This window comes from Pocillopora verrucosa, chromosome 12 (assembly GCF_036669915.1).
Source record: "Pocillopora verrucosa isolate sample1 chromosome 12, ASM3666991v2, whole genome shotgun sequence".
NCBI classification, from domain to species: Eukaryota; Metazoa; Cnidaria; class Anthozoa; order Scleractinia; family Pocilloporidae; genus Pocillopora; species Pocillopora verrucosa.
In genome coordinates this window covers 2,837,394-2,859,809 of record NC_089323.1, presented here as the reverse complement: position 1 = coordinate 2,859,809, position 22,416 = coordinate 2,837,394, and the positions used below count along the sequence as shown (strand labels likewise).

The following is a 22,416-nucleotide window of genomic DNA, read 5'->3' as shown; positions in this document are numbered from 1 at the left end:
ATCGCCACTGTGTATTTATCGACGAATGCGGTTTCAACGGTTGAACGGTTAGAAGTCACGGTAAAGCGCGACAGGGAGAATCTAATTTACGCGTAAATGATCGTTTTTTTGGCGCTAATATATGCAAATTCCCGAAATTCTTCGCCTTTTCACGCAAATGAATGCGTATTTTCTCGTAATGAACAGCAAAAGGTGTATTAACGAAATAGAACAAAAACAGAATATGGATGAAGGTCTGAGAAACTCTAAACTTTGGTAGACTTAATCCGCTTTTTGCATAATTGAATTTCTTGCCATCATAAAATGCGCAATAATTTGTTTCTTCGTGCCTCTTGTTCGTGCCAAGCAAGTTCATAATCCCACTCTTTTAGGATATCTTGTAGGAGGTTACAACAGAAAATATGAAGTCTTTGGAAACTTGAAAGAGTTTTGAAGTTTCATAAACATGTAAATCAAAATACCGCGAAAGTATCATATTAAAGACGTGAAATTATTTCAAACTGTTTGCTGGCAAAGAAAACTCGGTATCAATAAAGTGGCGTTTAGGTTTGGAAAAAAAATAGGTTTTGATGCTATACCACGCTTATTGAAGCGAAGTTCTTGAAGTACTTTAAGTTCTAAGATGCACATTCATGCTATGGCTTCACAGTGTTCGATTTCTCGGTTCCCGCCTTTTAATGACACACAACATTTAACTTCGAGAGGGAACTATTTTTGATATAGTTACAAAGTCCTGGGACTTGGCATCCACACAGAAAGCAGAGTCAAGGTGTACATCTTTATTCTAATGTAAAGTAGGAGATGAGTTTTCACTTTGTCTCAGGTTAACTTAGTTTAGTAGCCATTTACCGCATCCATGCCGTCTAGCACAATTGATAAAGCCAGTGCGCATTTGCGATAAACGATTCATTTAACAGAGAATTACATGTCGAAAACACTTTTTTCCTTTTCCCCCTCACATAAATCAATCACTTTTCAATTTCTCTTAGACGTATGTATGCTTCAACAAATTGAATCTCTTTCAGGGTTGTGGTCGAGGATAGCTATCTCCTAAAATAAAGCCGAGTATGGCTCTACAGCCTTTTACGAACGAGCAGCTGAATTACTTTAAATTCGCCTCCATTGTACTCAATGAGTTCGCCATTGCTTTGCGGCAGACGTTCAAATCCATGTGGGACAACATATTTGCACATCGTCCCGGGTATCAACCGTGGGATAACTCAATGGTAGTAAGAAATTTGTTTCTCGCTGAAGAAGGTGGAAAAACCAAAGTTCCTACACACATCTCCTATGAAGAATGGGATTGTACCGCCCTGTTCCAGGCCACCATCTATGCAAGGTCCTTCGCCACGCCAGATAGCAAAGGTCATTACAAGACACTTGGTGAACTGTACGTAAAGCACCATAAAGTACCTCCTGGAAAGTTCCATCCATCTGTTGTGAGTCCAAGCGGAAATACAGCCGAAACTTTCGCTCTCGCGATTGATCAGCTTCGGCTTTTACGAAACTCGCTTTGTCACTCAGACAAGTCAGAGATTGATAAACCAACCTTTGACCAATACGTGCAGCTCGCTAAAGAAGCATTCAAAGCTCTTCGTATCATGACAGATCCCCTTGATGCCATCGGTGGATTGACAGAGTCTGACTTTCCCACTAAAGAGGTTCGCAGATTGGAGGAAAGTCTTAGACAGGAGACCAGCTCATATATCGAATGTCTTGAGGAAATGAAATCAGATTTCGACAAATTAGTAATACAGGGGAACGCTATAGAGGAAAAAGTTGATGACCTCGCTTTGAAACTTAACATGCATCAGGATCAAACAGGTATAAACTAATAAAAAGATTTACAGGATTTTAAAATTGAAAACAAAAGTTCTAAGATGCATTGTGGCAGAGTCTTATAAGCAGAACTTTTGCAAGCAAGAACAAGAGAGACAACAGCGTTTTTACTCTGTACTTTAGAAGTAATAGTTCAACAGGGTAACTTCCAGTTCTCGCAAAAATCCTTTGCACATGTCTTGAAAATCCTCTCTTCTTCTCTGCGATGAGTTTCTTCTATAATCAGAATACCACCTTAAACAATCTGTTATCTTTTATTTCAAAACAATTTGTGCAATAAGTAAACGGCACCCACTATATTGACGGGCATCGTGACTCTTGTGGGATGTTGTTAAGATTACAACTTCACGGAAAACGTAAGAGGCTCATAATTAACGCTGTATCCATAAAAGTTGATTTTCTAGATTTTTAGTGTTACTGAAAATTGTACTCTTTTTTTAAAGATTATAATTTTTATTTGCTCTTCAAACTACCGACATTAGCTCTTTCATGATTGCATCAATTTGTTTCTTTTAAGATTCAAAGTCATTCCTTCCACCATCAAATCTTCCTTCAAGGGTTCCACACTTCACTGGTCGTCAGAGAAAGTGTGAGGTCATCAGCAGTCACTTAACTTCCAAAAAGTCTCGGATCGTGTCGATATGGGGCTCGCCTGGCTTTGGTAAAACTTCTGTGGCAACTGAAGTCGGACATCAACTCCAAAGTGGAGGACTTCTCGTATACTTCTTCTCCATGCGAGGACTTCTTTCAAAAGCCGATCTGACTGCGCAGCTTCTGAGCTTCTTTAGAAGACACTCCACAAAAGATCAAATTCCTCAGCAGATATCCATAGAGGACGAACTTTTACGCTTTCTAAGCGAGATTTCAGGTGAATTTGTGATGATTCTTGACAATGCCGATGAATTACTCGAAAGTGGAGCACCGAATGTGAAAGACGATTTTATAAACCTTCTGGAAGTCATTCTTAGTCAGTTCAGAAATTTAACATTTCTTCTTACGACAAGGGAATCTCTTGAATTCATAAATGTGAATTTTGAAGGCCATCAAGCAGTAAGAATTAAGGCATTACACGAGTCCTTCTCTCAAACATTAGTCGGCCAATTACTTCCAACAGCGACCACGTCTGACTGCTCGCAAATTGCAAAAATCTGTGGGTGCGTACCTTTGGCCATGAAACTGTTGTGTTCCTCCGTTACTGAAGATAATGCTCAGCCGACAAAACTTTTAGATAGCCTCAAGGAGTCGGTAGAAAGTAACCTTTTCGATCTGTTGGACAATCCAGATTATCCAAGCAAACTGCGATTGAAGCTCCTATTTGAAACTTCTTTTAAGAGACTCTCCTTATCAGAGAAAGAAGCGCTGGTATCACTTAGCATTCTTTCTGGAGATTTTAACCACTCAGTTGCTGCAGCTGTCATGGGTGTAAAAACAACTCTGGAGGCCAAGAAAATCTTGCATAGGCTTCGGAGAAAATCTTTCCTCGACTCTAGCTCCAAACCTGAGTCATTTTCGATGCATAAGTTGATTCTGTCGTTTGCAAGCGGAAGAGGTCAAGATGAAATGAAAGAAACCATGCTGAACGCCAAAGCACGTTTGTCTGCATTTTACGTCTCTCTTTTCGACAAGCTAAATAAACAGTTTTTGACAGGACAATCCATGCAAGCATTTATTGATTTCTATGAAGAGAAGCAGAATATTATTCAGAGTCTTATGGAGAGCTGCTCCGATCCTGAGACTTGTGACGTTGCATTTGCTGTCCTGACAAAGGCGGAAATCTTTATAGATTCCCTTTTCTGGTGCGAGGGAAAAATTATCGACAAAATTTACGATCACGCAATTAAAGAAGCTCAGGCGTTTGGAAAGAGCGTGTTCTACAGTCAGTTACTGGTGTCCTCGGCATTCATTGAAGTGACTTGGGGGATACATGGAAGATCGATGACGTTGCTCTCTAAAGCCGACCGCCTGTCTCTCTCGGTAGATGATAAAAGAAAACTCCTGTTTTATAAAGGCATCTCTCAACTGGCTTTAGGGAAAATAGACGACGGAGCTGAGAACTTACAAAAAGCTCTTTGCTTGATGAGTGACAGCCCCGAACAGCGAATTCTCAGCGTAACTGCACTGCAAATTCTTGTTACTTACTTTCTTTTCAAGGAAAAGAAAGAAACTTCTCTGGAGCTTTACACCACAGCCTTACATGAATGCAGAGCATTAGGAGACACAAGTCTTCTTGTTATTCCTCCAGTGAATACCAAGGAATTGAGAATGGTCGAGGCAGATATGCCGGAAGTAGATGTTACAACCACGCAACCACTTAGATTAGAAATGATTTTCGTTCTTAGCGAAGCCACAGAAATGTTCCCTGATTATGAGACAAAGCAAGCAATGAGCAAATCTGTGCTAAACATGTCAATTCAAACGGAAAACCTGATCCTCTCACATTCCATTGGTTTCTGGACCTTTCAGCGTAACGTCAGTTTGGCACTTGGAAATGTACTGAATAATCCCGTGGAAGCATCAAAGTTGTGCGACACTTGGATCAGGTATCATAAAATGACCTTAAACCAAAGTAAAAAAGTTATCCCACATGATAGAGCAAAACCCAACCGAGACATTGATTTAAATTTGCATCAAGCAGGATTAATTAAAAGCTATTTGGACCATGGCGTTACTCTTCGTCAGATAGAAAACTATTCTGGAGCCATTCAGTCATTTCAACTTGCCCTAGACGTCGTCATAGAAGTGTTCGGGGAAGAACACCCAGATACAGCTGAGTGTTACTATTTTCTCGGAGTAACACAACATGACTCAGGAGACTGTTTGTCAGCACTTCAGGCTCATCAGCGTGCTCTTGACATAAGAGTTAAACTCTTCGGGGAAGAACACTCAGACACAGCTTTAAGTTACTATTCTCTCGGAGTAACACAACTTGCCTCAGGGGACTTTTTGTCAGCACTTCAGTCCCATCAGCGTGCTCTTGACATAAGAGTTAAACTCTTCGGGGAAGAACACCCAGACACAGATGAGTGTTACTATTCTCTCGGAGTAACACAACATGCTTTAGGCAATTTCTCGTCGGCACTTCAGTCCTATCAGCGCTCTCTGGACATAAGAGTTAAACTCTTCGGGGAAGAACACTCAGACACAGCTCTAAGTTACTATTCTCTCGGAGTAACACAACTTGCCTCAGGGGACTTTTTGTCAGCACTTCAGTCCCATCAGCGTGCTCTTGACATAAGAGTTAAACTCTTCGGGGAAGAACACCCAGACACAGATGAGTGTTACTATTCTCTCGGAGTAACACAACATGCCTTAGGCAATTTCTCGTCAGCACTTCAGTCCAATCAGCGCTCTCTGGACATAAGAGTTAAACTCTTCGGGGAAGAACACTCAGACACAGCTATAAGTTACTATTCTCTCGGAGTAACACATCATGCTTTAGGCAATTTCTCGTCAGCACTTCAGTCCTATCAGCGCTCTCTGGACATAAGAGTTAAACTCTTCGGGGAAGAACACCCAGACACAGATGAGTGTTACTATTCTCTCGGAGTAACACAACATGCTTTAGGCAATTTCTCGTCAGCACTTCAGTCCTATCAGCGCTCTCTGGACATAAGAGTTAAACTCTTCGGGGAAGAACACCCAGACACAGCTGAGGGTTACTGTCATCTTGCAAAATCACAACATGCCTCAGGAGACTTTTTGTCAGCACTTCAGTCCTCTCAGCGTGCTCTGGACATAAGAGTTAAACTCTTCGGGGAAGAACACCCAGACACAGCTGAGGGTTACTGTCATCTTGCAAAATCACAACGTGCCTCAGGAGACATTTTGTCAGCACTTCAGTCCTCTCAGCGTGCTCTGGACATAAGAGTTAAACTCTTCGGGGAAGAACACGCAGACACAGCTGAGAGTTACGTTTATTTCGGACTAACAAAATATGCCTCCGGAGACATTTTGTCAGCACTTCAGTCCTCTCAGCGTGCTCTGGACATAAGAGTTAAACTCCTTGGGGAAGAACACCCAGACACAGCTGAGAGTTACTTTTATCTCGGAGTAACACAACATGCTTTAGGCAATTTCTCGTCAGCATTACACTCCTTGCAGCGTGCTTTGCAAATAAGAACTAAACTCTTCAGGGAAGAACACCGTAATGGAGCTCTGATTCTCTTTTATCTCGGAGTAACACAACATGCTTTAGGCAATTTCTTGTCAGCACTCCAGTCCCATCAGCGTGCTCTGGACATAAGAGTTAAACTCTTCGGGGAAGAACACGCAGACACAGCTCAGAGTTACTTTCATCTCGGAAAAACACAATATGACTCAGGAGACTTTTTGTTAGCACTTCAGTCCTATCAGCGTGCTCTGGACATAAGAGTTAAACTCTTCGGGGAAGAACACGCAGACACAGCTCAGAGTTACGTTTATCTCGGACTAACAAAATATGCCTCCGGAGACATTTTGTCAGCACTTCAGTCCTCTCAGCGTGCTCTGGACATAAGAGTTAAACTCCTTGGGGAAGAACACCCAGACACAGCTGAGAGTTACTTTTATCTCGGAATAACACAACATGCTTTAGGCAATTTCTCGTCAGCACTCCAGTCCCATCAGCATGCTCTGGACATAAGAGTTAAACTCTTCGGGGAGGAACACGCAGACACAGCTAAGAGTAACTATTCTCTCGGAGTAACACAACATGCTTTAGGCAATTTCTCGTCAGCACTTCAGTCCTCTCAGCGTGCTCTGGACATAAGAGTTAAACTCTTCGGGGAAGAACACCCAGACACAGCTGAGGGTTACTGTCATCTTGCAAAATCACAACGTGCCTCAGGAGACATTTTGTCAGCACTTCAGTCCTCTCAGCGTGCTCTGGACATAAGAGTTAAACTCTTCGGGGAAGAACACGCAGACACAGCTCAGAGTTACGTTTATTTCGGACTAACAAAATATGCCTCCGGAGACATTTTGTCAGCACTTCAGTCCTCTCAGCGTGCTCTGGACATAAGAGTTAAACTCCTTGGGGAAGAACACCCAGACACAGCTGAGAGTTACTTTTATCTCGGAGTAACACAACATGCTTTAGGCAATTTCTCGTCAGCATTACACTCCTTGCAGCGTGCTTTGCAAATAAGAACTAAACTCTTCAGGGAAGAACATCGTAATGGAGCTCTGATTTTCTTTTATCTCGGAGTAACACAACATGCTTTAGGCAATTTCTTGTCAGCACTCCAGTCCCATAAGCGTGCTCTGGACATAAGAGTTAAACTCTTCGGGGAAGAACACGCAGACACAGCTCAGAGTTACTTTCATCTCGGAAAAACACAATATGACTCAGGAGACTTTTTGTTAGCACTTCAGTCCTATCAGCGTGCTCTGGACATAAGAGTTAAACTCTTCGGGGAAGAACACGCAGACACAGCTCAGAGTTACGTTTATCTCGGACTAACAAAATATGCCTCCGGAGACATTTTGTCAGCACTTCAGTCCTCTCAGCGTGCTCTGGACATAAGAGTTAAACTCCTTGGGGAAGAACACCCAGACACAGCTGAGAGTTACTTTTATCTCGGAAAATCACAACTTGCCTCAGGAGACTTTTTGTCAGCACTTCAGTCCTCTCAGCGTGCTCTGGACATAAGAGTTAAACTCTTCGGGGAAGAACACGCAGACACAGCTGAGAGTTACGTTTATCTCGGACTAACAAAATATGCCTCCGGAGACATTTTCTCAGCACTTCAGTCCTCTCAGCGTGCTCTGGACATAAGAGTTAAACTCCTTGGGGAAGAACACCCAGACACAGCTGAGAGTTACTTTTATCTCGGAATAACACAACATGCTTTAGGCAATTTCTCGTCAGCACTCCAGTCCCATCAGCGTGCTCTGGACATAAGAGTTAAACTCTTCGGGGAGGAACACGCAGACACAGCTAAGAGTTACTTTCATCTCGGAAAAACACAATATGACTCAGGAGACTTTTTGTTAGCACTTCAGTCCTATCAGCGTGCTCTGGACGTAAGAGTTAAACTCCTCGGCGAAGAACACCCAGCCACAGCTAAGAGTTACTTTTATCTCGGAAAAACACAATATGAATCAGGAGACTTTTTGTCAGCACTTCAGTCCTATCAGCGCTCTCTGGACATAAGAGTTAAACTCCTCGGGGAAGAACACCCAGACACAGCTGACAGTTACTGTCATCTTGCAAAATCACAACGTGCCTCAGGAGACTTTTTGTCAGCACTTTAGTCCACTCAGCGTGCTCTGGACATAAGAGTTAAACTCTTTGGGGGAAGAACACGCAGAAACAGCTGAGAGTTACGTTCATCTCGGACTAACAGAACATGCCTCCGGAGACATTTTGTCAGCACTTTAGTCCCATCAGTGTGCTCTGGACATAAGAGCTAAATTCTTTGAGGAAGAACACCCAGACACAGCTGAGAGTTATTTTTCATCTCGGAGTAAGACTACATGCTTTAGGCAATTTCTTCCCAGCACTACACTCCTTGCAGCGTGCTTTGCAAATAAGAATTAAACTCTTCAGGGAAGAACGCCTAAAAAGAGCTCAGATTTTCTTTTATCTCGGAGTAACACAACATGCTTTAGGCAATTTCTCGTCAGGACTCCAGTCCCATCAGCGTGCTCTTGACATAAGAGTTAAACTCTTCGGGGAAGAACATGCAGACACAGCTAAGAGTTACGTTTATCTCGGAAAAACACAATATGACTGAGGAGACTTTTTGTTAGCACTTCAGTCCTATCAGCGCTCTCTAGACATAAGAGTTAAACTCCTCGGGGAAGAACACCCAGCCACAGCTAAGAGTGACTGTCATCTTGCAAAATCACAACGTGCCTCAGGAGACTTTTTGTCAGCACTTCAGTCCTCTCAGCGTGCTCTGGACATAAGAGTTGAACTCTTCGGAGAAGAACACGCAGACACAGCTGAGAGTTACTTTCACCTCGGAATAACACAGTATGCTTTAGGCAATTTCTCGTTAGCACTTCAGTCCCATCAGTGTGCTCTGGACAGAGCAGTTAAACTCTTCGAAAGAACATTCAGACACAGCTCAGTGTTACTGTCATCTTGCAAAATCACAACGTGCCTCAGGAGACTTTTTGTCAGCACTTCAGTCCTCTCAGCGTGCTCTGGACATAAGAGTTAAACCCTTCGGGGAACACGCAGACACAGCTGAGAGTTACTTTCATCTTGGAATAACACAGTATGCTTAAGGCATTTTCTCGTCAGCACTTCAGTCCCATCAGTTTGCTCTGGACATAACAGTTAAACTCTTCGGAGAAGAACATTCAGACACAGCTGAGTGTTACTGTCATCTTGCAAAATCACAACATGCCTCAGGAAACTTTTTGTCAGCACTTCAGTCCTCTAAGTGTGCTCTGGACATAAGAGTTAAACTCCACCGGGAATAACACCTAGCACAGCTCAGAGTTAGTGCCATCTCACAAAAACACAACGTGCTTTAGGCAATTTCTCGTCAGCACCTCAGTCCCATCAGCGTGCGCTGGACATAACAGTTAAACTCTTCGGAGAAGAACACTCAGACACAGCTAAGAGTTAATGTCATCTCGCAAAAACTCAACATGCCTCAGGAGACTTTTTGTTAGCACTTCAGTCTTATCAGCGTGCTCTGGACATAAGAGTTAAACTCTTCGGAGAAGAACAATCAGACACAGCTGAAATGTACTGTCATCTCGCAAAAACAAAACGTGCCTCGGGAGACTTTTTGTCAGTACTTCAGTCCTATCAGCGTCCTTGGGACAACAGTTAAACTCTTCAGGGAAGAACACCCAGATACAGCTAGGATTTTCCGTTATCTCGGAGTAGCACAACGTGCTTTAGGCGATTTCTCGTCAGCATTTCAGTCTCATCAGCGTGCTCTGGACATAACAGTTAAACTCTTCGGAGAAGAACACTCAGACACAGCTAAGAGTTACTGTCATCTCGCAAAAACACAACATGCCTCAGGAGACTTTTTTTCAGCACTTTAGTCCCTTCAGCATGCTCTGCACATAAGAGTTAAACTCTTCAGGGAAGAACGCCCAAAAACAGCTCAGATTTTCTTTTATCTCGGAGTAACACAACATGCTTTAGGCAATTTCTTGTCAGCACTTCAGTCCCATCAGCGTGCTCTGGACATAACAGTTAAACTCTTCGGAGAAGAACACTCAGTCAGAGCTGAGAGTTACTGTCATCTCGCAAAAACACAACTTGCCTCGGGAGACTTTTTGTCAGCACTTCAGTCCTATCAGCGTGCTCTGGACATAAGAGTTAAACTCTTTTGGGAAGAATATCTAGATACAGCAAGGTGTTTCCGTTATCTCGAAGTAACACAACGTGCTTTAGGCAATTTCTCGTGATCACTCCAGTCCCTTCAGCGTGCTCTGGACATAACAGTTGATCACTTCAAGGAAGAACACTCAGACACAGCTAAGAGTTACTGTCATCTCGGAGTAACATAACATGCTTTAGGTAATTTCTCGTCAGCACATCAGTCCTATCAGCATGCTCTGGACATAACAGTTAAACTCTTCGAAGAAGAACACCCAGATACAGCTGAGATTTTCCGTTATCTTGGAGTAACACAACGTGCTTTAGGCAATTTCTCGTCATTACTCCAGTCCTTTCAGCGTGCTCTAGAGATAGGAGCTAAAAACTTCAAGGAAGAACACTCAGACACTGCTAAGAGTTACTTTCATCTCGGAGTAACACAACATGCTTTAGGCAATTTCTCATCAGCACTTCACTCCTTCCAGCGTGCTCTGCACATAGGAGTTAAACTCTTCAGGGAAGAACGCCCAAAAACAGCTCAGATTTTCTTTTATCTCGGAGTAATACAACATGCTTTAGGCAATTTCTCGTCAGCACTTCAGTCCCATCAGCGTAATCTGGACATAAGAGTTAAACTCCTCGGGGAAAAACACCCAGACACAGCTCAGAGTTACGTTCATCTCGGAGAAACACAACATGCCTTAGGAGACTTTTTGTCAGTACTTCAGTCCAATCAGCGTGCTCTGGACATAAGAGTTAAACTCTTCGGGGAAGAACACCTAGATACAGCTAAGATTTTCCATTATCTCGGAGTAACACAATGTGCGTTAGGCAATCTCTCCTCATCACTTCAGTCCCTTCGGCGTGCTCTGGACATAAGAGTTAAACACTTCAAAGAAGAATACTCAGACACAACTGAGAGTAATTTTCATCTCGGAGTAACACAACATGCCTTAGGGAGTTTCTAGTCAGCACTTCAGTCCCATTAACGTGCTCTAGAGATAAGAGTTAAACACTTTAAGGAAGAACACTCAGACACTGCTGAGAGTAACTTTCATCTCGGAGTAACACAGCATGCTTTAGGCCATTTTTCGTCAGCACTTCACTCCTTCTAGGGTGCTCAGCACATAAGAGTTAATCAGTTAAACTCTTCAGGGAAGCCCAAACACAGCTCAGAACATTCACACACAGCTGAGAGCTACTTTCAACTCGGAGTAACACAACATGCTTTAGGGAATTTTTCGTCAGCTCTTCAGTCCCATCAGCGTGCACTGGACATGAGAGTTACATTCTTCGGGGAAGAACATGCAGACACAGCTCAAAGTTACGGTCATCTCAGAATAACACAACATGCCTCCGGAGACATTTTGTCAGCCCTTCAGTCCCATCAGCGTGCACTGGACATAAGAGTTAAACTCTTCGGGGAAGAACACCCAGACACAGCTCAGAGTTACGTTTATCTCGGAATAACACAAAACAGGAAGAACACTCACACACAGCTGAGAGTTACTTTCAACTCGGAGTCTCACTCTCAAACTCAGTCCCATCAGCGTGATCTGGACATTAGAGTTACACTCTTCCGGGAAGAACACCCAGATACAGCTCAGAGATACGTTGATCTCGGAGAAACACAACATGTCTCAGGAGAGTTTTTCTCGGCACTTCATTCCTATCAGCGTGCTCTGGACACAAGAGTTAAACCCTTCAGAGAGGAACACCCAGATACACCTGAGAGGTACTTTCATCTTGGAGTAATACAACATGGCTTAGGAGACTTTTTGTCAGTACTTCAGTCCTATCAGTTTGCTCTGGACATAAGAGTTAAACTCTTCGGGGAAAAACACCCAGATACAGCTCAGAGGTATTTTTATCTCGGAGTAACAGAACATGCTTTAGGCAATTTCTCGTCAGCACTTCAGTCCACACAGCGTGCTTTGGACATAAGAGTTAATCTCCTCGGGGAAAAACACCTAGACACGGCTGAAAGTTACCTTTCTCTCGGAGTAACAAAACATGCCTCAGGAGAATTTTTGTCAGCACTTCAGTCCAAACAGCATGCTCTGGACATGAGAGTTAAACTCTTCGGCGAAGAACACCAAGATAAAGCTTAGATTTTCTTTTATCACAGAGTAACACAACATGCTTTAGGCAATTTTTCGTCAGCACTTCAGTCCGATCAGCGTGCTCTTGACATAAGAGTTAACCTCTTCGAGGAAGAACACCCAGACATAGGTGAGAGTTACTTTTATCTCGGAGTAACACAACATGCTTTAGGCAACTTTTCGTTAGCACTTCAGTCCCATCAGCGTGCTCTGGACACAAAAGTTAAACTCTTTGGGGAAGAACACCCTGACACAGCTAACAGTTTCTTTAATCTTGGGGTAACACAAGATGCCTTTGGCAATTTTCGTCAGCACTTAAGTCCAAACAGAGTGCTCTGGACATAAGAAATAAACTGTTCGGGGAGGAACACCCAGACACAGCTAAGAGTTACTTTCATCTCGGAGAAACACAGAAACTTTTTGTCAGCACTTCAGTCCTATCAACGTGCTCTGGACAGAAGTTTTATACTCTTCGGGGAAGAACAGCCAGATACAGCTCAGAGGTACTTTTATCTCAGAGTAAGACAACATGCCTCGGGAGAGTTTTTATCAGCAATTTAAATCGATCAGTGTGCTACTGACATACGAGTTAAACTCTTCGGAGTAACTCAACATGCCTCAGGAGACTTTTTGTCAGCACTTCAGTCCTATCAGCGTGCTCTGGACATAAGAGTCAAACTCTTTGGGGAAGAACACCCAGATACAGCTCAGATTTTCCTTTATCTCAGAGTAATACAACATGCTTTAGGCAATTTCTCGTCAGCTCTTCAGTCCCATCAGCGTGCTTTGAACATAAGAGTTAAACTCTTCGGAGAACACTGAGACACAGCTCAGAGCTACTTTTCTGTCTGCTTAACACAACATGCCTCCGGGGACTTTTTGTTAGCACTTTAGTCTCATCAGCGTGCTCTCGACGTAGGAGTTAAACTGTTCAGGGAAGAACACCCAGATACAGCTGAGAGTTACGCTAATATCATAGTAACAGGGCATGGTTTAGGCAATTTCACGTCAGCACTTAAGTCTGATTAGCGTGCTGTTTATATAAGTATTAAACTATCCGGTGAAGAATACCCAGACACCGTTAAATGTTACTTTTCTCTCGAGTAACCTATCATGGCTCAGGCGACTCTTTTTCAGTACTTCAATCCAAACAGCGTGCTCTTAACATAAGAGTTAACACTCTGGGGAAGAACACCCAACACAGTTCAGAGTTACTTTTCTACCAGAGCTGAGTAATCCAACATGCCTCAGGCGACTTTTTGACAGCACTTCAGTCCGTTCAGCGTACCCTTGACATAAGAGTTAAACTCTTTGGCGAAGAACACTCAGACACAGCTCAGAGTTACTTTAATCTCGGAGTAACCGACAACTTACTTTGGGCAATTTCTCATCAGCACTTCAGTCTGATTAGCGTGCTCTTGACATAAAGTAAAACCTCTGTCCTTGCTGCTTGCTCTTGATATTAGAGTTGAACTCTTTGGGAAAGAACACTTAGACACAGCTAAGCGCTACTCTTCTCTCGGACAAGCACAACATGCCTTAGATGACTTCTTGTCAGCACTTTAGTCCTTTCAGCGGGCTCTTGAAATAAGAGCTAAGCTCTTTGGGGAAGAACACTCAGACACAACAGGAACTCCCGGAGATCAACAACATGCGTCACACGACTCGTCTGGTCAGCACTTCAGTTCCATTCACTTGTCTTTGGCATAAGGGATAAACTCTTCAGTGAAGAACACCCGGACACGGCTCAGGGCTAACATACTCTTGTAGTAACACAATTTTCCTCACGAAACTTTTAGTCAGCACTTCAATCTTCCTGGCGTTTCTTGCAAATGAATCCAACTCTTCTTTGAAAAGAACTCAGCTATCTAGTATCTAGGCGACTGTACCTCAGCTTCGCGTTAATCTACGCGGCGTGCACTTAGCATTTAAGCTGCTAAGGGTAGAACACCAAGTCACTGCATAAATTTTGTACTTTCTCGCCTTAAAGCAGTAGAGGATATACTGAGATCTGTATTTAAGTGATTAATAACTTTAAGTCTAATTTCTGAAAAGCGCAGCTTTACTTTTGGTTCAGAATCTTCTAGGAAAACCATTTGAGTATCTAGTTAAAAACAAGAGTGCGTCAAGTCTCCAGGCGTTGGGAATGAGGCTAAGGGGGGGGGGGGGGGGAGGGGCGGGGTTGGTGGTGAGGTACTACTCTAACCCCTTACCTATGGGATACACTGCTGAGCTTTTCAGACTCGATGTACGCCTGTTTTAAAACATCATAATTACATATCAAAAAATACTAGTGTGCGTATTAGTCGAAAGCATGTCAACCATTCCTCAACAGAGAAGACTAGTTCGCCAAAAGGGTAACGTAGTTTTCATTAAGTGGAATGCAAGAGAGACGTAAGCGTTATTTCTACTATCCTAGTCCTTTAGCCGTCGATGTAGTGGTAAATAGACGTAATCAGCAGGTTACTAAGCCAGCCGCACTTGATTTTTATAACAAGCACATGGGAGGTGTAGATTTGGCAGATCAGTTACGAAGTTATTACTCGATAGGTCGTTCTTCGTATAAGTGGTGTAGGTATTTGTTTTGGTTTTAATTTGATATTTCGAAATGAAATTCATTCATTCTATTTAACCATCATAGGCAAGAACATGGGGAGGGTAAAGTAAGACAGTTAAATTTTAGGATTAATCTCGCTAAGCAATTGATCGGGGGGTTTTCTTCGACTGTTTCCGTGGGTCATTCCGCTAAGCGCAGTAAGATTGAAAATTTATCTCGAGAACTAGGGAATGTAGGATCTCCTTTTATAGTTAAGATAGAAGGCAGAAAGAAAGTTTGCATTCGTTGCAGTAAGTTAGGTACTAAGACATTGTCGGGTAGGTCGGTAGAAACCACATTTCAGTGCTTGCAATGCAGCGTAGCTCTTTGCAAGACTTGCTTTCACGATTTCCATAATTGAATCGTTTCTTCGTGTCCTAAGTCATTTTCCACCCGATTAGTGCCCGACGAGAAGAGAAAAGGAACAATCACCGAGAGGATAAGGATAATTAAGTTTTTTGTTCTTGTTTTGGCCTTGTTTAATCTTCGATTGGCCCTTTGTTTGGTTCTGATTTGGCGTTGATCTTTTCATGGCTTTCAGGTTTATTGCGATGTGAACTTTAAATTTACGCGTCGCAGTTGGTTTGGAACTTGTTTCTGTTTTGGCTGTTTAATCCGTTTAGTCTCCAATGGTAGATAATGTACATAGTATGGCTACCAATTTTTTAACTCAATAAATCTTGATTGGAAACCCGATCGCTTTGTCTGTTGCGCGAGTTTTTCTCTTTCGATATGTTCGTGCGCCCCACCGTGTTCCTTTCGGTTTACAATTTTGTATTTCGAATGGCTGGATTTTTTTCCTTCTCCTGCCTTTCATAGCTTTCAGACGTTCTAACCAGAAAGAAACTTGAATGATTATCGACGAATTATGACCAAATTTATTGAAACCGGCCAAACTATCCATTCCCTACATGTTATCTTTGGACAACATCTCGCTTTCGCAACGCATTAAAAAGTCTTGTTTACCGAAGTTGTCATGCGGCGAAGCGATAGTTTGAGATCCCAAACCCTGGAGACCTGGAGGAAGACATTTTTAATCATGATTATCTTCATAATGGTGTACAATGCTTATGACAAAAGAACACATTGCATCTCTGGTTTTAAGAGACTCTGAAAAGCTTGCTTATCGTAATATCATTGGCACAACAGAAGTGCACTGACTCAATTGCATCAGCACATCTAGGTGCAAGATCTAGCAAGCGCTATAACTTTGCCTTCTTGGGCAAGACACCTTACTCTCACAGTTCCTCTCTTGACTCAGGAGTATGAATGGGTACTGATCACTTGTCAGGTAAATCTCAAAAATGCTGAGGGCAACAACTTTTACCAAGGGAAAAAGTACAAGATACACAAGGCCTCTTATTCTTTTTATCTTGGTAGGATCTGTGAATTGTAATTGCCACAAGTTTCTCCTCACAGGACAAGAGAATGCCACCTCCCCTCCTCCCTCTGGAGGTGCTCCCCTTTTCACAATCTGTGACAAAAATTAAATGAAATGATAATACATGTATTTCATCATGTTCTGAACAGCTATGAAAACTTTGCCCCAATTCCACTGTTTTGAAAAAAAAAAAAGGTCCCTGTGATGTTTAGTAAGAATGATCCATTGCAGTCCTCTTTCCAGTCTACTACCCAGAAAGAGCACTTTCACGTTACTATCTAATTCAATATTAGCCCTTTAACTCCCAAGATCTGATTGTTCACTCTGCTACAAATTTCTCTGTGAATTGGTTACGAGAATTTGGTGTTTGGTGTTTGGTTTGTACCTGGTAAGTTTGAGTATTCTCACTACTTGTTTCCTGTATAATGTATGGATATTATAGGGAGAAGTTACATGTTAATCACTTCTGGGAATTAAAGGGTTAATCATCCATGTACCTCATGATCTGTCATCCTCTTTGATCTACCTGTTTCAGTTGTGTCTAGTTTAGTGAATAACTTTTTATTTAAATTAAGAGGCTCTATATTAGTTACCTAGATGTGCCTCTCCTCTCCTCTCAAATATTTGAATGTACAGAATTAGAACTGCTTAGTTATTACCCTGACCTACCCCCGGTAGTTTATTATGTAACTTAACTTACTACTACAGTGGGGTGGAGATATAAATAAAATACAAAAATACAAATACAAAACCCAGAAAAAAATTCAATCATGTTAAAAGGGGCAGGTGAGTCATATTATTTAACTTTCGTTTCTAGCTAAGGTCACTGACATTAAAATCAGTGCATGACTCCATCTTGTGCATATGTTGAAATCCTACTTGAAAAATTATTAATAATAATAATATTATTAATATAATAATTAAATCCATAAATATTAGCTAATGATACCTTTAAATCTAGCCCTTCATCATCCACCAAACTTCTTTATCAGAGGGAAAGTAACTGATTTAATGATATCAACCTTAAATTAACATCGTACAGCAATCATTAAATTCTAGGAAAGACACATTTCTCAGCAGTGTTAATGTAAGGAGAAGTTAGAAGCTCATCACTCTTAGGGCTTAAAGGGTTAATTCCCTGCAAGAAACAATTATGATAAAATATTTCTGGCTTACTGTTGGATCATGTCTGTCATTTGTTATTCCTTTTAGAGTAAGTCTGATAGGTTTCTTACAAAATGGTACCAGAAGCATCACAGTTTCAAGCTAATAAACAATAGATCTTTAAGGATTACAGTCGTGTTCAATGGTTCCTCCAGTTAACAGGCCAGATTTATAAAACAGCATTGTACCTTTGGAAAAGGAAACAAAATAACCAAACATGAGGATAAGATAGCTTTTATAATAAAGCCCCATTATGAAGGGTGGGAGGGGGGGGGGTCCAAGTGTTAATAAAACAGCATTGAACCTTTGGAAAAGCAAACAGAGTAACCAAACATAAGGATAAGATAGCTTTTATAATGAAGCCCCATTAGGAAGAAGGGAGGGAGAGGGGGGGGGGGGGTCCAAGTGTTAATAAAACAGCATTGAACCTTTGGAAAAGCAAACAGAGTAACCAAACATAAGGATAAGATAGCTTTTATGATGAGGCCCCATCAGGATGGAGGGAGGGGAAGGGGTCCAAGTGTCCCCTATAGTACTAATGTTTGGCCTAAATATCCTGTATCCCTTTAATTCCTGTGGTTTATATCCCTACAATTCAGGTTTATATCCCGGAATATTCATTTTAAATATCCCATTAGATTTTTCTGGAGTATCCCATATCCCTATAATCTTTTAGCCAAATATTCCCTATCCCGATAACCTCTCATAGGGCCTCTATAATTGACATTGCTTGGCCGGGCAGTGCTATCATTAATTAAAATCTTATAAACAAATAAAAACAATTTTCTGATAGATGATCTGAAGACTTACCTGTTTCATTAATTTCTATTCGTGATCCGTTTGTTACCTTGTCCAGGAGCCGCATAAAACTTGCTTCAAAATCTTCAAAGGGTTACATAGAGAACAGAAATCCTCAAAGTAGACGGCAAAAGACAAACCATATTTTAGGAACAGCTGAAGTTAGCAGCTGAAAAGGCTGTGATTTCTAGAATCAGTTCGATAACGGACGCACCTTTCAACCCAGGATCGTCTTCAACAGCTCTTATGTTTTCATTTTCACCGATTTATTGCTAAGCGTCGCCAAAACAAGTCTTTGTCGGAAAAAATTACAACCTTCGCATGTCAAATCAGCCGCCATGTTGAAATACGCACGTGGGTGACCTTTCCCGTCATAATATATGACTTATCTTGTCCTCTGGGTGACGCTGCTGAACCAATAACTTTCGTTCTCGTTCAAGATGGTGGACAACGATTTGAAAGTGAGTGGTAATGACATTCCAAATCAGCGAGTCTTGAGATCTATGCTGCACTGATTCACTTTTAGATAACTACATACCAAATTCACGTTTCGTTGCATTTTAGATGGCGATCAAAAGTCATTTCTTGTCTTAGTGGTTGATAATAGTGGAAACGAAGCAATCGTACAATTTACTTTTTAACATTTACATTTACATATAACATCTTACAACATCTCTAACAGACATATTCGCAAGCTCCTAACTAATAACTAAAGCACCACAACTAGGAAATATTAAAATAGGAAAAAAATATATATATATAAATAGATAAATAAATCGTAAAGGGTAAACATCACACTGAAAAAATGTAGTCAGATATTGTGGCTTTAAATTTTGAAGTTGAATCCAATGTTGAATAATCAGGTGGCAGGCTATTCCAGTCAGTGATAGTTCTCGGCCAGAAGCTGTATTTGTACGTGTCACAGGATGGCTCAAGTGGGATAAATTTCAGTGGATGAGATGATCTGGTTTTTAGGGAAGATTGATGATGTACATAACCAGGGATATCTATAGCGGTCTGGTTGGTAACACGTTTGTACATCAGTGTCAGTCTAGCTACTTGTCTTCTTCTTTCGAGAGTTGGCCAATTAAGTTGCTTCAGACTCAGAAACCAATGTGTCTGGAATAAATTACTGTGTCATGACCAATCATATGTGTGATCAGGATATGTGGGCAAAGTTAAACATTAGGGCACAAACTTATCAGCGTTTACTGCATGAGGTTGAGATTTCTCACACCTGACTGACGGCTGGCTGCTATGTTTTCACTGATAGATCAAATTTGATAAAGTAACATTTGTGAAGTTCATGGTTTTCTGAGTTTCACAGTAATCAAGAGTGGTGAAAGAATTCTTTAAATCATGTGCATGCAGCTATTTTGCTTTCCTGGCTGAGGTTGCATCTAATATCCTCTATTGTGTTTTGTTTTTGTTTTTTTTCCAGCCAACAGAAGACACAGATAATATTGACATTTTGCCCACAGCAGGTATGGTTTGCAATAATTTTTAAACAGTTTCCTATAAAATCTCAGCTAAATAAAGTAATCCATTAGAACAAAACCAAAAACTACAGAAGTTGTGGCCACTTGGCCTCAAAGAGTTAACCATGTTCATTATAAGACAAAAGATGAGCAAATGTTTCTTGCATTTCATTTTATTCAAATAGGGAAGGTACATGATCCTTCAAAGTTGCTACTACAACCCTTATAAGTGAACATTTATCAGATGAATTTGTCGCAACGGTTTAAAATTAAATTTCGTGCTCATCAGGTTTGGATTAATAAAGCGCCGCATTTCTTCATTAATATTTGTAAAATGATGGCTTCATAACTGAAGCAGATCCCATTCATTTCATCGTTTTATGGCGTTTTAGAGTGGACAAGTGAAGACGCTGAAAAAATGATGGCGTAAGCAGAAATATTTTTCTTCGTTCTCGACGATATACAATATACGTCAATTTGCAGAAAAAGGCCAAGACCACCAACAAGAATCACCACACAATATATGACAAAATATGAGAGAGCAAGAGTATTAGGAACTAGAGCTCTACAGATAAGGTACTTGACCCTTTAACTCTCAGAAGTGATTAATATGTTACTTCTCCCTGTAATATCCATACATTATTCAGCAAACAGGTAATGAGAATACTCAAACTCATCAGGTAAAAGATACCACCTTGATTGAACACCAAATTGTTGTAATCGATTTACAAGGAAATTTGTTGCAGCTAGAGGGGAGAATTAACAATCAGATCTTAGAAGTTAAAGGGTTAATTAACTCAACAAATAAGGATTGTTAAAGCTCTAGTGCCTAGGGTTGAGAGCTTGAGTTATACCTTGACTACAGTCCATTTCAGTCCATTCTGGCAAGACCATTATTTTAGCAACTCATTTTGCTCTATTGTGTTTTTATAACCAGTATGGGTGCCCCTGTTATGGTGGAACTTGAAGATCAGACAGATCCTCTACAGATAGCCATGAAGGAACTCAAGTAAAAATTTTATTGAGTTTTAACAGAGTATTTAAGCCAAAACTTACAGCATTAGTAGTACAACAGCCAGCATGAAGTATTCTCAACAATGTAATCCAAAGAGGGTTTTTAATTATTTTTTCTTAGATCTTTGTTTCATGATAGTTGATGTGTGCCAAGAGGGAATAAACTCCCATGTAGAAATCAAGGGTTACTTAGACATAGTAGGCAGCATAGCCAATAGCATTGCAGCATTTGTGATGTAATGCATGCAGATTTATAATAATATTCATTAGACTATAAGACAAATGCAACTAGAAAAATTATTGGAGGAGTACATCAATTATTGAAGCTCCAAGCCTCTTAGCCCTTTAACTCCCAGAAGTGATGAACTTGTAACTTTTCCTTGTAATATATAAACATTGTCTGGCAAACAGGACATAAGAACATTCAAATTAATCAGGTGGAAGTTCTTATCTTGATCTAACACCAAATTCTTGTAACTTATATACAAGGAAATGTGTAATAGTTTGAGGGGAGAATTAACAATCAGATCTTGGAAGTTAATTCTTTTTCAATGTTGTTTGAGAGCAAGAAAAATCTCCATTATTATTAGTGATATCTTCCAGACAAAAGCAATGAAGACTGGGGAATAGATGAACTTATAGTCACAGAATAAAACTGCATTGGCAGTAGTTTAGTTGTCAGCAGTTATTTTATGTTTTTGATGTGCCTCTTAGTTCATTTTATGTCCATAAACTAAAATGCTTCATCTTCCCTTTTTTTCACCCCACCCATGAAAGTTACATACGTTTGTAAGGTTTTATATCAGGGTAACACTCAAATGGAGAAACAAAATTTCCTGAAAAAAGGTTTTTTCTTTATCAAGTATTTCCATTATTCCTCTTATGTTGTGACCTGCTATGCAATTATTCAATACCTGTACAGTCAAACATTTAATGTGAACTCCTGTTCAACTCCACTAAACCTTTAGAGTTTTGAACTTTAAAAAATGTTTGGCATCCAACACTTTTTTTTTATTTTAACAAAATATTTTCCTGAAACTGCATTTAATCAAAGGAAGGTTACATAAATCATTCATCATATCTTGATAACCAAATATAGAACTATTGTGCGATATTTGTCATAATTTCAAATAGAGGAATTTAGAATTGGATACCCTTTTTTTTTCAATAGGCTATTCTTAAAAAAATTCATTTTCTAAAACAATGTCCATCTTGAGGCCAGGGTCACTTTGGCTCCTTGTCAGCAGTATGGTCACCAAATAATGACCTCTGGGAGAATGGAATTTTGGGGCTGTCCTGGTGTACCAGTACACGGGGGAATTCCTATTGTTTTCATATCCATACATGGAGTTGTGACACAGTTTGTTAATGTTTCATTCCTTTGTGTACCAGTACACGAGGACACAACCAGAATTTTATCCCAGAAATTGTGGGATTCTGACTTTCACTGTGCATGACTACATTCTCAAATAATGGCTTCCAGTTGACTCCTATGCTTGCTCAATGTAGAGCACACAGTCCTCTATGCCAGTGGAAGTAAAGAAGAACAAAAATTACATTTGTGTATGTGAACTTGAAAATCATCGTAACTAATCCAAAGTGGAATTTTTAACTAGAAGAAAATACCTAAACTTTTTCCCAGTGTTATTCAGTGCTCCTAAATGTTTGGAAGTGTAAGATGAAGGAATAAGTGATGACCTTTGGGTAGCTTTTATGCTGTTTTCAGGTTCCCTCATGTGGTGAATGGATTGCAAGCTAGTTGTGAAGATAGA

At 40.8% G+C, this 22,416-nt stretch overlaps 2 protein-coding genes across 2 annotated transcripts; both read left to right on the top strand.

Moving 5' to 3' along the window:
- The first annotated feature begins 1,067 nt into the window (after nt 1-1,067).
- On the top strand, nt 1,068-12,222 carry LOC136277382 (uncharacterized). Its single transcript, XM_066159412.1, has 5 exons — nt 1,068-1,824; nt 2,357-5,908; nt 6,035-8,041; nt 10,328-11,032; nt 11,267-12,222. The coding sequence occupies exons 1-5, from the start codon at nt 1,068-1,070 to the stop codon at nt 12,220-12,222; spliced, it is 7,977 nt and encodes a 2,658-aa protein (XP_066015509.1).
- Nucleotides 12,223-19,619: 7,397 nt separating this feature from the next.
- Nucleotides 19,620-22,200, top strand: LOC136277525 (DNA-directed RNA polymerases I, II, and III subunit RPABC2-like; the record flags this gene model as incomplete). Its single annotated transcript, XM_066159847.1, is given in 5 exon segments — nt 19,620-19,636; nt 20,114-20,206; nt 20,568-20,639; nt 21,208-21,233; nt 21,236-22,200. Coding segments are annotated over 5 exon segments (270 nt in total), but the record flags the coding sequence as incomplete, so codon positions are not given.
- Nucleotides 22,201-22,416: the final 216 nt, after the last annotated feature.

Bases quoted from the DNA above. Each gene is read 5' to 3' on its own strand.
- LOC136277382 (XM_066159412.1), top strand. From the start codon at position 1,068: ATGGCTCTACAGCCTTTTACGAACGAGCAGCTGAATTACTTTAAATTC. The intron at 5,909-6,034 runs GCAATTTCTCGT...AACATGCTTTAG, and splicing joins AGTAACACAACATGCTTTAG to GCAATTTCTTGTCAGCACTC. The intron at 8,042-10,327 runs GTGCCTCAGGAG...ATTTCTCGTCAG, and splicing joins TCATCTTGCAAAATCACAAC to CACATCAGTCCTATCAGCAT.